The sequence below is a fragment of the Cottoperca gobio genome, chromosome 1 (assembly GCF_900634415.1).
Source record: "Cottoperca gobio chromosome 1, fCotGob3.1, whole genome shotgun sequence".
Lineage (NCBI taxonomy): Eukaryota > Metazoa > Chordata > Actinopteri > Perciformes > Bovichtidae > Cottoperca > Cottoperca gobio.
In genome coordinates this window covers 26,640,062-26,653,756 of record NC_041355.1, presented here as the reverse complement: position 1 = coordinate 26,653,756, position 13,695 = coordinate 26,640,062, and the positions used below count along the sequence as shown (strand labels likewise).

Below are 13,695 nucleotides of genomic sequence, written 5' to 3'. Positions count from 1 at the left end.
TCCTGAACCGTGACAATATTTTAGAAAGGGGGGATTTCATGTGTTTTGGGGGGTGTTTGTTTTATAACAAGGGTGGGGAACCGCCGGCCCATTTGATCTGGCCCTCGAGGTAAATCATAAACACACGCAAAAAATCAACTCCAAAAGATAAATTCAAATCTAGTCAGCAATAGAATAAAACGGGCGACTGATTGTTTTTCCTGGCCACGGTCAGGGTCCTTGAACACAACACGAGCAGAACCTGTCATCACGTGGTCACGTCATGTAAAAAAACTTAAATATTAAACGAGATTGTCATTGACATCAGCGAACGCAGCATGGCGAGTGTAAAAAAGAGAAAGGTGGATGCGGAATGTCGCACTTTCCAGGAGAAATGGACAAACGATTATTTCTTTGTGGAAGTAAAAGGCCAGTGTGCCTAGTTTGTGCGAACGCGCTTGCAGTGATGAAAAAGGCTCTCGAGCGTTATTACAGCTCGAAACATGCCAAACTGGACGAGCTGAATAGACGAGTGCGTTTGGAAGTTAACGCTCTTCGGTAGAGTTTGGCCCAACAAGCAGCTCTCTCCAGAGCGTAACATAAAAACATGGAAAGATAAGACAGAAAGATACATGGATGAAAAAGTTGCTTTTTTTTGTACAGCATGAAAGAAAGGTGAAATGAATGGGCTGTGACTTAAAATATTTTAGCTTTAGGTTATGAGTTTAATAATTAGTATGGATTTTGAAATGGCCCTTGATAGGAAAAAGGTTCCCCACACCTGCTTTATAGGCTCTGCTATGTTGTTAAATCTAAAATAAAAAAAAGAGCAAGGCTTGTTGCTTGTTTCATCCACTCAATTCAATCAATAGTTACAAATCCCGTTTTTTGTACCAGACTTTAAACATGTTTATTTCTGCTGAAAAATTGGAAATTTTAGCATGGGGGTCTATGGAAATTGCTCACTTTTGGAGCCAGCCTGAAGAGGAAAGTAAAAGATTGCAGGGAAAGTTAACGACTAGGCCTCAAACTGATTGTGGGTGACTTTGCTGTAAAAAAATTGAAAAGTATATGCAGAAAAAAATCAAGACAAACCTGTTTCCCCAAGCATATGGTCTCTGACTTGACAGAAAGAATACTGCAAATCAGGGTGGAACAACCAACTGTGAAAAACGTCATACTGCACATTTGAACAAATAATGATATAAAACAAGTCTGAAGTGCTGAAACAAGACTTTAAATGGCTGTTTAAAACAGTCTGCTCTCTGAATGCTGAGGTGTTTATCAGTGGCCCTCTACATCCAGTCAGAAGAGGAGTTGAGAGATTTGTTGGCACTGAACACATGGCTTTTACACTCACTGGCCACTTTAGTAGGTGCACCTTGCTAGTACCGGGTTTGAGCCCCTTTTGCCTTCAGAACTGCCTTAATTCTTCGTGGAATAGACTCAAAAAGGTGCTGGAAACATTCTTCACAGATGTTGGTCCTTATTGACATGATAGCATCACGCAGTTGCTGCATATTTGTCAGCTGCACATCCATGATGCAAATCTCTTGTTCCACCACATCCCAAAGGTGCTCTATTGGATTAATATCTGGTGACTGTGGAGGCCATTTGAGTAAACTCATTGTCATGTTCAAGAAACCAGTTTGAGATTATTTGAGCTTTGTGACATGGCGCGTTATCCTGCTGGAAGTAGCCATCAGAAGATGGGTACACTGTGGTCATAAAGGGATGTACATGGTCAGCATGAGAATCAGTTATGGCTCAGGAGGTCGAGTGGTCGTCCACCGGTCGGCAGGTGGACAGTGGACAGTGGTTCGATCCCCAGCCCACATGTCGAGATGGCCTGGCCAACAGTGTGTGAGTGTGAGTGTGTGTGTGTGTGTTTGAATGGTCATCACTACTGATGAGCTGATGTGCACCTTGTATAGAGCCTCTGACTTTTTTTGTGACTCTGTGTGAATGGGTGAATGCTGACAGGTGTTGTAAAGCACTTTGAGTGATTGCAAAGATTGGAAAAGCTATATAAAAAGATGTCCATGTCCATCCTGATAAAAACAAAATGGGGAAGACTGCATGCATGTCTATTTATTAATTTAAATGATTAGTTTTGTACTATTTTTAGAATTAGATTCCAGTGGTGCCTATGATTGTTGAGAGCGTTGTCAAATCCAAAAGTCAACATTTATTGAACAAAGATAGATGTAATCATTTCCACCATTCACAACATGTTTAATCTAACTAATAATTCTGCTTCAATCCATATTTGTTACAACCCATGACTATCAAGGAACAGTATACTAAATCACCAATCTGATATGTGGAAAACAATTTAGAATTCATAATCAAATCAAAGACAAACAAGGACAACTCTTGACTACAGAAAAAAAACAGGATCAAAGATAGACAGTGATCCCCTTCTACGTCCGATACAAACACAAGAAGCTGCAGAAGACCTGCACATTAATATCAACACACCAACAAAAATAGTAATCATTAAAGCCATTAAATCATATAAGAATGGGATGTCCCCAAGTGCTGATAACGTAGAGCTCTTCAAAGTCAGAACTAGCTGCAAACATTTCCTCCACTACACACTGACATCTGTGTGGAAGGACGAAAGGTGTGATCCTTAAAGTACCAAAGAAAGGCACATTATCCAACTACAACAACTACAGGGACTCTACGCTTCTCTCTGTACCCAGCAAAATATATTGCAAGATTATTATACACCAAATTATATCAACAGATAGACATAGTGATCAGAGATCAGCTGTATTCAGGAAAGGCAAAGGATGACACACTCAGGAACATCATCGGGCAGTGCAGTGAATGGCAACGACAACTTTATCGACTTCCAGAAGACTTTTGACAGCATCCACCATTGTAGTCTTTTGAGGATCATAAGAAGCTACAGCATCCCCTCCCACATAGTAAATATCATCCAACATTTTGACCTTGACTTTTCCTGCACTGTGTGAGAAAACAACACCTAGTAGGATCTAGAGTCCATCAAGGATGTGTAATGTCAGCACCATTGTTCAACCTCAGGATAGATTGGGTCATGCGGAGAACGATGGAAGACAAGGCAAGACAAATTCGATGGACCCTCTATTCCACCTTGACCTTGCAGATAACCTTGCCCTCCTCTCACATACGCATACACATTTACAAGAAAAGACAAACAGACTCCAGTCCTCTGGACAACAAGTAGGAGTGGTTATCAACAGCAATAAAACCAAGTCATGCCCATTAACACAATAATAACAATAGAGTAAGCATGAAAGCCCAGGGTAAACTAGACGTTACCTCGCTACCTATCCTGCTTCGTAGTAAAGGCCTCTTTTTGACTTCAGTAAACAAGCATGTGTATTTTACTCTGAGTGTCTTTAAGTTTGTTGTGTTTCTGAGGCGTTACACTTGCCATCGGTTTTTTACATCACTTGTTTTTTGGGCTGGGGGAGGACCAGGGGGTGTTGTAGGTGCTCCCTGTGAGGCTGGGGGAGGACCAGGGGTTGTTTGTTGTGTCCTCGGTCATGCCAGCAGACATCCAGCAGGGGGTAGACTTTCCCCTGGACCTCAAGCCTGAAGCTGTAGATGAAGCTTAGCTCGTCAGGACTGGTGCTGTTATAGAAGGTCAGAGCTCTTCCCTCATAGTCCAGGAAGAGTCCCAGCCGGCGGAGGGGAGATGTCACCGGCAGGACTACCCTGGGTAAAGTGAAGGCTTCATAAACCCCATCCTTCAGTCCAATTAACCACACTCCACTCTCTGGACTCTTCCCCAGCTTGGCTTTACGATTGGTCGTTCCTTTGATCAAACCGAGACGCCATTTAGGTTTGTTAGCAACCTCCACCTGGACCGAGAGTAGAAGCAGAATACTTTAGAAACAGCTGTATGAATAGGTCATGTGGCACTGCAGCAGTGAAGGAATGAATCATGTAACCCTGCAGCTGGAGTTGGGTCAATGTCTGGCTTAAAGCTGATTGTATGCAAACGGCTGAACCAGCATGTGTCATCATAACACATTCTCATAAACATTTTATGAATTAATTAAAATGAAAAAGAAGCAACCTGTGCCGACAGCGTCACAGGGCTAAGAAGCTTACATTTCTTTCTCTATTGTATACATACATGGGCTTCATGAAAATTGAAGCCCATGTATCATCAACAAGACTCCACACTGCTAAACTCTAAACACGATTCCATTGTTTTTCACTCACAAGAAATTCTAAATCCCATTTTTGCTAAATCTAAGCACAAATTGGACCATTTAGTATACTTTGATCACCTAAAAAAACACTGACCTTCAAAATGCCACACCCTAATCATCATTTGATTCCCCTTATGCCTCACCTGTTTAAACTCAATTGGCAAAACACTCCAAACATGTCAGAGCATAAAAGAGGCCTTAGGTGACCTTTTACTGCATTGAGGGGAAACAATGGAGCCGCATGAAGAACAGAAATAAACATCTTACTGTATTACAGTAACAGATAAATATTTGCTTTGTTACCCTTTTCTATTGTTGCACAGATTTCATCATTATATCCCCAGAAATATAGTCTAAACATTTTCTCACTGTAGTGTTTCTCGTTTTACTTATCAGTGTAATTGCTGTGAGTTTTACACATTTTGATTGTTAAGGTTTTAATTGATCACACCAGTATTTAATTGATGCTGTAAGACAGTGGTTCCCAACTGGTGGGTCGTGGTCCAAAAGGGGGTAACGGGATCGTTACCGTTAATGGACCGCAAGTGACTTACCAACCTGTCAGGTTTTTTAAAAATAATGAGAAAATTCTGGATAGGATCTTTTATTTTGAAGTGCAGTTTCCTGCTGTAGAGCTACTTGACAAAGAAGGACAGGGAAAGCTCTGCTGCCCAGTTAGTGTGCATTAAACAGCTGGACACACACACACGCACTCCGCAGCGTGCCGGAGTGTGTGCATGTTGTAAATTAAAGAGCCCACAGTTGGGAACCACTGTATCACTGATGAGATGATGAGTCATGTGACCTTGCAACAGCGTTTACCTCCCAGTAGTGTTTCCCAGAAGTGAAGCCTCGGTTGGCCAGGACACAGTAACTGTAACTGAACCTCTCTGGATTATCAGGAAGCCTCCGAAGCAGAGCCCCACAGCCCACCACCGTGTCCCCATGATGGAGCTCCAACATAGGGTGAGCAGTCTGAGGATCCAGCCTCAACAGCTCTGGAACTAGAAGAAGAAGAAGAAGAAGAAGAAGAAGAAGAAGAAGAAGAAGAAGAAGAAGAAGAAGAAGAAGAAGAAGCTCAGCACAAGTTCAATCAGGAAGACTACCTTTTAGTTAACCAACTAGATATGATCTCCAACAGCCAATCATGGTGCAGCTGTCAAACTTTTAATGTGTCCTCCTCTCTGCTGCCGTCAGCTGTCATTTCAGGCCACATCGCTGCGGCCCTCCTCCACCCCATTCACCTCCAGTCATCATCTCCTGTGCCCATGTGGAGCTCATCAGAAGTCCCCTCATCAAATCCAGATCTTCAGCCTTCTCTTCATCTTAACACCACCACCAGTGTCTAGACCGCATGGAGGGGCTTCTTATTCTACTCACAGCTTCACCTCCCCCTAAAATATATGTGATTATGATGGGGTCTAATCATTAAAGACTTTCATATTTCTCATCTTGTCCACTCAGAAATAAGTCTCTTCTGAATATATATATCTACCAGGTAGAGACAGACAGTAATTTAGACAGACATGTAAAGGTAGACAGACGGAGAGACAGACACAGATGTACAGGTAAACAAACCTGGTAGGACTTTTCTCTGCAGTCTCTTCCACACAGTGAGTTTAATGTCATTGTGGTTGAAGTCAGTTTTAAAGTTCAGAGAGCTGAAGATTCTCTCCTCCTTCTGCTGGAGCTCCTGAATCTCTCTGAACCTGAGGCGGATGGACGAGGAGGATGAAGAAAGGAGGAGACAAGGAAGAGGAGGAGGAGGAGGAGGAGGAGGAGGAGGAGGAGGAGGAGGAGAGAGAGAGAAAATAGTTATCACTGAATGTTTAATCATTAAACAAGTTAATTGACTAAATGTTTGCTTGTTTGTTACCTCGGAGCAATGGATCCGTACTTCTGAAAACAGAAACAGAAATTACTTCAGATCTGATCAATAATTAGGACTCTTTATCAGAGAGACATATTGATCAATTTATATTTTTCATGAAGACAAAATTCAGACTAATCAACAATACCACGATAAAGTCCAGGGGCATCATTTATAAAATGAAAAGGCTGTGTACGGATGAAACACAGGGAGTGCTTACGCACAAGAACATTCAGATTTATAGCACAGTGCTCACGCTCATCCTGCAACGGTTTCTCTTTATAAATCAAAATCAACTCAAAATGTGGCGCACTTTTGCGAGCTTTATGTAATACCCGCTATTTTTACTTTGTCTCTCTAATACCTGCAACTGTGTGAACTCTCCACACACACCCCTTCTCTACTCCCTGTCTTTGTGGGCCAATCTTCCACCCCTCCTTGTCCTTACTGTCTGTATAATACATGAACACACTTTTATCGGGGTTCTTCCTCACCCAGACTGCTTACACTCTGTATCATTGATGAACCTATTTGCAAATAATAAATACTCCAAAAACAAGCTTATTTCTCAAGAATCTTGATTTCAGTATTATAGACTTCACTGGTTATTTGTATAAGGACTTCTGCCGCGGGTTTCTGTTGGGGGGCGCAGCGCCTCAGACTTGTTCCTTTGTGCTCGAGTGCAAATTGTTTCACAAATTTGTTTAACACTCCTGAATAAAATGGCTTTGTTTGCTCCCTGGGTACATGGCGTATTAGGGAAATTGAAGTTAAAAACAACAACAAGAAAAATTATTTTAATAATATAATATTTATTATTATTTATAAATGTTATTTTGTAACTTCAATCTCAGAGAATTTAAGTTTTTATAATAACATAATATAGCAGCCTAATAATAAGAAAAATATTATAAGAATTTAAATACAAAATTAATATAATCAATATGTAATATAAATAATAAATGCTAAGAATAATAATCAGAATAATACAAACAGAATAATAATCGACATTAAAATTCAGGGGAGACAATTAGCCTACATTTTATTTGATGAGGGGGAAGTAAGGGACCTGGATAATGGATTGGGGGGCGCTGGCCCAACAAAGGTTGAGAACCACTGACCTAAACCGTCCGGCACGGAATCCATCAATGAGTTAAAGGAAATAAAATGTTTTGAGCAGAAAAATGTTAACAAATGTTAAATGGAGTTATTTGGATCCATACTTTTTAAAAAGTGACGCATCACGTCCACAAACTGGCGCACTATATAATAACTTTTTTATAAAGGACCTTTCAAAACACAGTTAAAAAGTGATTTATAATATAAAAGCAATTGAAAACATAGAGATAAAAATAAAAGCCCTAAAAATTATATTAACGAAATACACAAATGTATATATATATATATATATATATATATATATATATATATATATATATATATATATATAGTGAGATCAACAGGTACCCTAGATGGGGCAATGATATTATAATCCTATGTACACATTATTGCTCTTCATTTGTGAAATATGCTGCTCTGCTCACGTTAAAGTTGTCTACCCTGGGTTTATTTACCGAGTTGATAACTACCTTCATAGGACTGCTTAGACTGATTGTGGTTGCAATCAAAAAAGATAACATGGGTATGTTGAACTGGCTTTGTAGTACAGTGCCCTGGTTTCCCTCGCCACATACCGGACTGAACAGAGACCCTAACAGACAACAGTACCACAATGAAGTTCAGTGCTGCGGTCGAAAAGTCAAGGAACAAAACGTCTTTTCCTAGCCACGTTTTCTTCACCTTGATGGAAAATGTCATGAGGTCAAGGAAAGATGTGAAAAAGAAATCATAAGGACTGAGGAAAAGACAACTGCTTTGCAAAGAGAATCTGTCTGCACCTGCACGATTGCAGATGGTTATTTGTTGTTGTTATTTTTAGCAACTTTATTTATAACATATATAAAATAAGTAAGCTATAGTGACAAACTCAATGTTATACAATTCAAGTAAGGATATCTGTTCAGAAAACAGAATCATTAGCCCAAAGAAGAATGTTTTCAATGTATCTATAGTGTACAAATGAACAGTGACGGCGAATGTTATTGACAGACGAATAGTGCGCTGCTCTAAAGGTTGGAGTTGTGGACAAACATTATCTCCTTTCTTTGGTAAAGGTTGGTGCAGTGTACCCTATGCTAAAGTAGAAAAGAAAGGATGCATTGAAGTACTTTTCCTTAGCATTTAGAGAACCCGACCAGCTCTGATCATGGCTGCCACTTAAATACTTCCGGGTAATGATTCCAGGTAACTGAGTGAAATGTTACTCAGTTAGGAACCTTTCTAAGCAAAAAAGACTATTGGACTGCAGCCCAGGTGTCCCTCATTATATACTGGGCTGGTCAGAGACTCTAACAGACCCACAGTACCATGATGAAGTCCAGGTGACCCTCGTTGCTCAGGTCCTGCAGGGTGTTCTGGGCCTCCTGCAGCCGGTTCAGGTTCAGGTTTAACTGGTCCGTCTGGTTCTGCAGGGAAGAGATGAGGATTGCAGCTGATGTTTCCACCTGCTGCATGAACCCCGCCTCCTCCACCTCCAGGCAGCGCCGCAGTTCACCAAACTCCTTCCTCACCACCCACTTCAGCACGTCAGACTCATTCTGATTGGACAGAAAGCAGCACGTAAGATCGTCGCCTCCTATCGGTTGACAACTCTGACTGAGATTATTTCCAGTTACGTATTTTCCTGGTAAGTAATTAATAATTAGCAAGTAAATCCTTTGAAATTTCTGAAAAATTACTGGATTATTTTTTAGTTTAGCACCTGAAATGTGGAAGCTGAAGATGTTATGTTTTTTATATGTTGCTGCTTGGAAAAAGTGTGGTGAGTATCCGGTGAGTCATGCTGCTGGCATGTACTGTGTTAGTCCTTAGCTATCATACTTTGTGAGTGTGAGATGAAGCTTCATGAAGCATTGAAGCTTTCCAGCAAATTGGTCCGCAAAAGGGTTCATTTCTTGAAGCCTCATGTGTACACAAAACCACCTGTTGGTGAAATGATTTGGAATAATTGTAAACAATAATACAAAATAAAAATCTATTTCGATGTAATCATTTATATCATTATAGTCTCTATTTTCTAGTAAATATATTCGGATTGTATAATAAACCTGTAATTGTTTTATGAATAATGTGTCCAATATGTGTAAATCAATTATTTGAGAGACGGATGTCATCAATCAAATCAAATCAAATCAAGTTTATTTATATAGCCCAATATCACAAATGACACATTTGTCTCAGTGGACTTTACAGACTGTTCAGCATACGACCCCCTCTGTCCTTAGACCCTCACACCACACAAGGAAAAACATCCTAAAAGAAACCCCATAATTAAAGGTGGAAATGTTAGAAACCTCAGGGAGAGACTGAGGAGGGATCCTTCTCCCAGGACGCACAGATGTCGTGTGTCAGGATAAACAACATAGTACAAATACAACATTTGACAGAAATTATGTTGTGATCAAAAAAGAGAAAGTATGTACCATGATCAATGACGTTATTGATCTAAAACAAAATGATCTAAAGGCTCAACATGTGCTTCACAGAATACTTCCTAGATTACTCAACACACGCTCCAAAGCCTCGGTACAGCACGTAACATCACTAATAATAACCCACAGCAGTATTTTTATTATGTATCAAGTCAAAGAGTCATAAAACGAACTGGTGATAAATGATTGTGTGATGAAATGTTTTAAAAAGTGAAATGCCAATGATTTTACCAGGCTAACCACAAGAGAAATAATCTGATACTGAGGCAGAACTTGAGTTGTGAGTTAAATACTAGCTTATCTTTTAGATCTCCCAAATACCACTAGCCCAGGCTACCAGCAAAGGCATCTAGCAAACCACAACACATGCCCCAACAACCCAGCCAGAATGGCCCCTGGCCTAGAGCTCCTGCACCTCCCCTTCTTCCATCAGTACAGCCAGCTTTACAGGCACCCCAGCCTACCCGAAGCAACTATACTGAGGTTGTGAGAGGAGTAGCACTCCCACCCCCCACTGCTGACCTCAGGGTCATACAAACAAGCGACAACCTTAGCAGCTGAGCAATGAAGCCTATGCGGAAGTACCAAAAACTGCAGTTCATCAAATGGCCAGTTGAGGCCATTCGTTTGTGAGGGAGTCAATTCCCCCCATGTTAAAATACTCAACTTTAAAGCAGAAATTAACATGTTTACAGCCTGGTACAAAAAAAAGTTACGGTCTCTAGATCATTTCCTTGTTCATGAAAACTGTATGTAGAGTGAATGTCTTATATAGCTCTCCTGTTCAAATTATATTAATGTTCAAAGTTATTCATAATTAAGGGCGTGGCACCTTTGAGTGCAGTCACTGGTGGCTACGGTGGCTACCCGCTAACTGTCTGCTCTTGCCTCGGCGGTGTTTGTGTTGTTGGTGTGCCTGACTCCCCTCTTTCAAAACTGCACTCAAAACCCACCTACTGTATTTAAAGACCTATCTGTGAGCCCCCCCATCATTCAATGTTGTAATTAATGTAATGAAAACATGTTTATACTGTCACTCAAAGGTGCCACGCCCTTACTATTATGTAATTGTTCTTATACTGTTATTGCTTTTACTGTTTCTGTTGCAAAAGTGCCTTTGAGTACCCTTTTAAGCACTATAAATATAAAATGTATTATTATTCTTTTAAACAAAAAGAGTCGGTGTGAGGTTGGAAAATAATGATTGGAGTTGATTATTGAGGCTATACAGTGGCATCGCCCACAAACCCAAACCACGCATATTAATAAGATTATTACGCTCCAGAAACTGACTTTTATAGTAATAGGCTGCCCTAAACTGTAGGACCCTGGCATTCATTTAATTTTTTACGTTGTTGTCATTAACAATTGATGTCAATGGTGTGTTACAAAGGTCAGCATGGCATAAGAAATGTTTTAATTATAAATTATGCATGTTAAAAATCTTCAAAATGAAGTATAGGAAATAGGTCTGTAACTACACAATAATAGAAAACATAACTACATAACTAGAATATGACAACTGTGATGTCTATAACCTTAAAAAAAATGATTATGACATGTTGAACATTGTAGTAATTTAAGTTGTATTTTTTTGCATGTAAAGAAGTCTGTAACCTAACACATATTACTTTACATATCTATTTGTTTGTAAAGCTTTCCTCAGGTGATGCAGACAGGCTGGAGCAGTGGATGCTCAGCATGAGAAGAACTGGACTCCTAACAAGACTCTTCTTCTGTGCAGTGAACAGAAAGTCATCACTTCAACACAGACTCCAGGTACAGAGACCGTTGGAGTTTGACGCTGCCGACCTCTCCCAAGTTGTTGCTGCCACAGTGGATGATATGGACATCCCGTGTTGTTCTTACTCACAGGGAGTGGGAGAACGGGAGAAGACCTTTATACCCCGTCCACTCCGTCCAAACCAACAGACACGGACGTCCTGTACGCTGAAGTTGCTTCCCAAGGTCTCTGTCTCATATGACCCACACTGTGAATATGGGAGTAAAATACATGAGTGTAACAAATGCTTTGTGATAAAATATATAATGTTAAATCTAAAGGGTGGCTCAGTTTTTATGCGGACAATACTATTAATGTTACACTGTCATGTCACATCCGTAGAATTAAATGGAAAAAGGGAGCAACACCTCAAAATAAAGATGACAGTCTTTGAATGAATAGTTTTGTTGTTGAGGCTGTCCTTTAAAGAGCTTACGAAATGTTATTTTGTCCGTGTTATTGGACTTGATATATGATAGAGGTTGCATTTCTATTTTGAAATGTGCCATATATTTTTTATTATTATTGATCTATTCTTAATAAATCACGATTATGACAGCATAAAAAAAATTGTCTAAGCCTACTGTATGCACAGCCCGAAGAAGCTACGTGGTGCCTCCCATCCATCCATCCTGTGGGCCCACCACTCACAGGAAGAACCGCTGGTGTCGGGTGCGCTGTGACACGGGTGGCAGTGATGGTCAGGGACCTCGACGGACCAGACCCGGGCAGCAGAGGCTGGCTCTGGGGAGGTGGAACGTCACCTATCTGTGGGGGAAGGAGCCAGAACTAGTGCGGGAGGTGGAGCGCTACCAGTTGGATCTGGTGGGGCTTACCTCTACGCACAGTCTTGGCTCTGGAACTGTACTCCTGGATAGGGGTTGGACTCTATTCTTTTCCGGAGTTGCCCAAGGTGCGAGGCGTCGGGCGGGTGTGGGAATACTCACAAACCCCCGGCTAAGCACCGCTACGTTGGAGTTCACCCCAGTGGATGAGAGGGTCGCCTCCCTACGCCTTCGGGTTATGGGGGGGAAACTCTGACTGTTGTTTGTGCCTATGCCCCAAACCGCAGTTCGGAGTATTCGGCCTTGTTGGAGACCCTGAATGGAGCCCTGCAGGGGGATCCAGTAGGGGACTCCGTAGTCTTGCTGGGAGACTTTAACGCGCACGTGGGAAACGATGGAGACACCTGGAGAGGCATGATTGGGAGGAACGGCCTACCTGATCGAAACCCGAACGGTCGTTTGTTGTTGGACTTCTGTGCTAGTCATGGAATGGCCATAATAAACACCATGTTCGAACATAAGGATGCTCATAAGTGTACGTGGTACCAGAGCACCCTAGGTCAAAGGTCAATTATCGATTTTGTGATCGTATCATCTGATCTGAGGCTGCATGTTTTGGACACTCGGGGGAAGAGAGGGGCGGAGTTGTTAACTGATCACCATCTGGTGGTGAGTTGGATCAAGGGGTGGGGTAAGACTCTGGACGGACCTGGTAAACCCAAACGGGTAGTGCGGGTGAACTGGGAACGTCTGGAGGAAGCCCCTGTCCTTCTACTCACACCTCGGGCGGAGCTTTTCAGACATCCCTGTGGAGGTTGGGGGCATTGAACCTGAGTGGGTGATGTTCAAAACCTCTATTGCTGAAGCTGCGGTGAGGAGCTGTGTCTCAAGGTCTTAGGTGCCTTGAACACTCGAAGGGCGGCAGCCTCTGCCGTGGCAGAGGCAAAGCAGCGGGTGTGGGAGAAGTTCGGAAACGCTATGGAGAAAGATTTTCGGTCGGCACCAAGGTGCTTCTGGAAAACCGTCCGGAACCTCAGGAAGGGGAAGCGGGGAACCATCCAAGCTGTGTACAGCAAGGTTAGGACCCTGCTGACTTTGACTGAGAAGGTTATCGGGCGGTGGAAGGAGCACTTTGAGGAACTGCTGAATTCGACTAACACGCCCTCTATGGTAGAGGTTGAGCTGGAAGCTGATGGGGGACCATCGTCAATTTCCCTGTTGGAAGTCACTAAGGTAGTCAAACAACTCCACAGTGGCAAAGCCGCAGGGGTTGATGAGATCCGTCTAGAAATGCTGAAGGCTTTGGGTGTTGAGGGGCTGTCTTAGTTGACACGCCTTGTTAACATTGCGTGGAAGTCTGGGACAGTGCTGGTTCCCCTATTCAAAAAGGGGGACCAGAGAGTGTGTGCCAACTACAGGGGTATCACACAGCTCATTCATCCGTGAGAGACTCAGAGTAGAGCCGCTGCTCCTTTGCGTTGAAAGGAGCCAGTTGAGGTGGTTCGGGCATCTA

At 41.9% G+C, this 13,695-nt stretch overlaps 1 protein-coding gene across 1 annotated transcript in view; it reads right to left on the bottom strand.

Moving 5' to 3' along the window:
- Positions 1-3,416: 3,416 nt before the first annotated feature.
- LOC115011683 (E3 ubiquitin-protein ligase TRIM50-like) overlaps positions 3,417-13,695 on the bottom strand; it is a 22,983-nt gene continuing 12,704 nt past the window's right edge. The window contains exons 6-10 of the mRNA XM_029436885.1: positions 8,490-8,720; positions 6,070-6,092; positions 5,772-5,902; positions 5,016-5,197; positions 3,417-3,836 (exon numbers count right to left, since the gene is read on the bottom strand). Of these exons, the coding sequence (XP_029292745.1) occupies positions 3,417-3,836; positions 5,016-5,197; positions 5,772-5,902; positions 6,070-6,092; positions 8,490-8,720 (987 nt within the window). The remainder of the gene's footprint in view (positions 3,837-5,015; positions 5,198-5,771; positions 5,903-6,069; positions 6,093-8,489; positions 8,721-13,695) is intronic.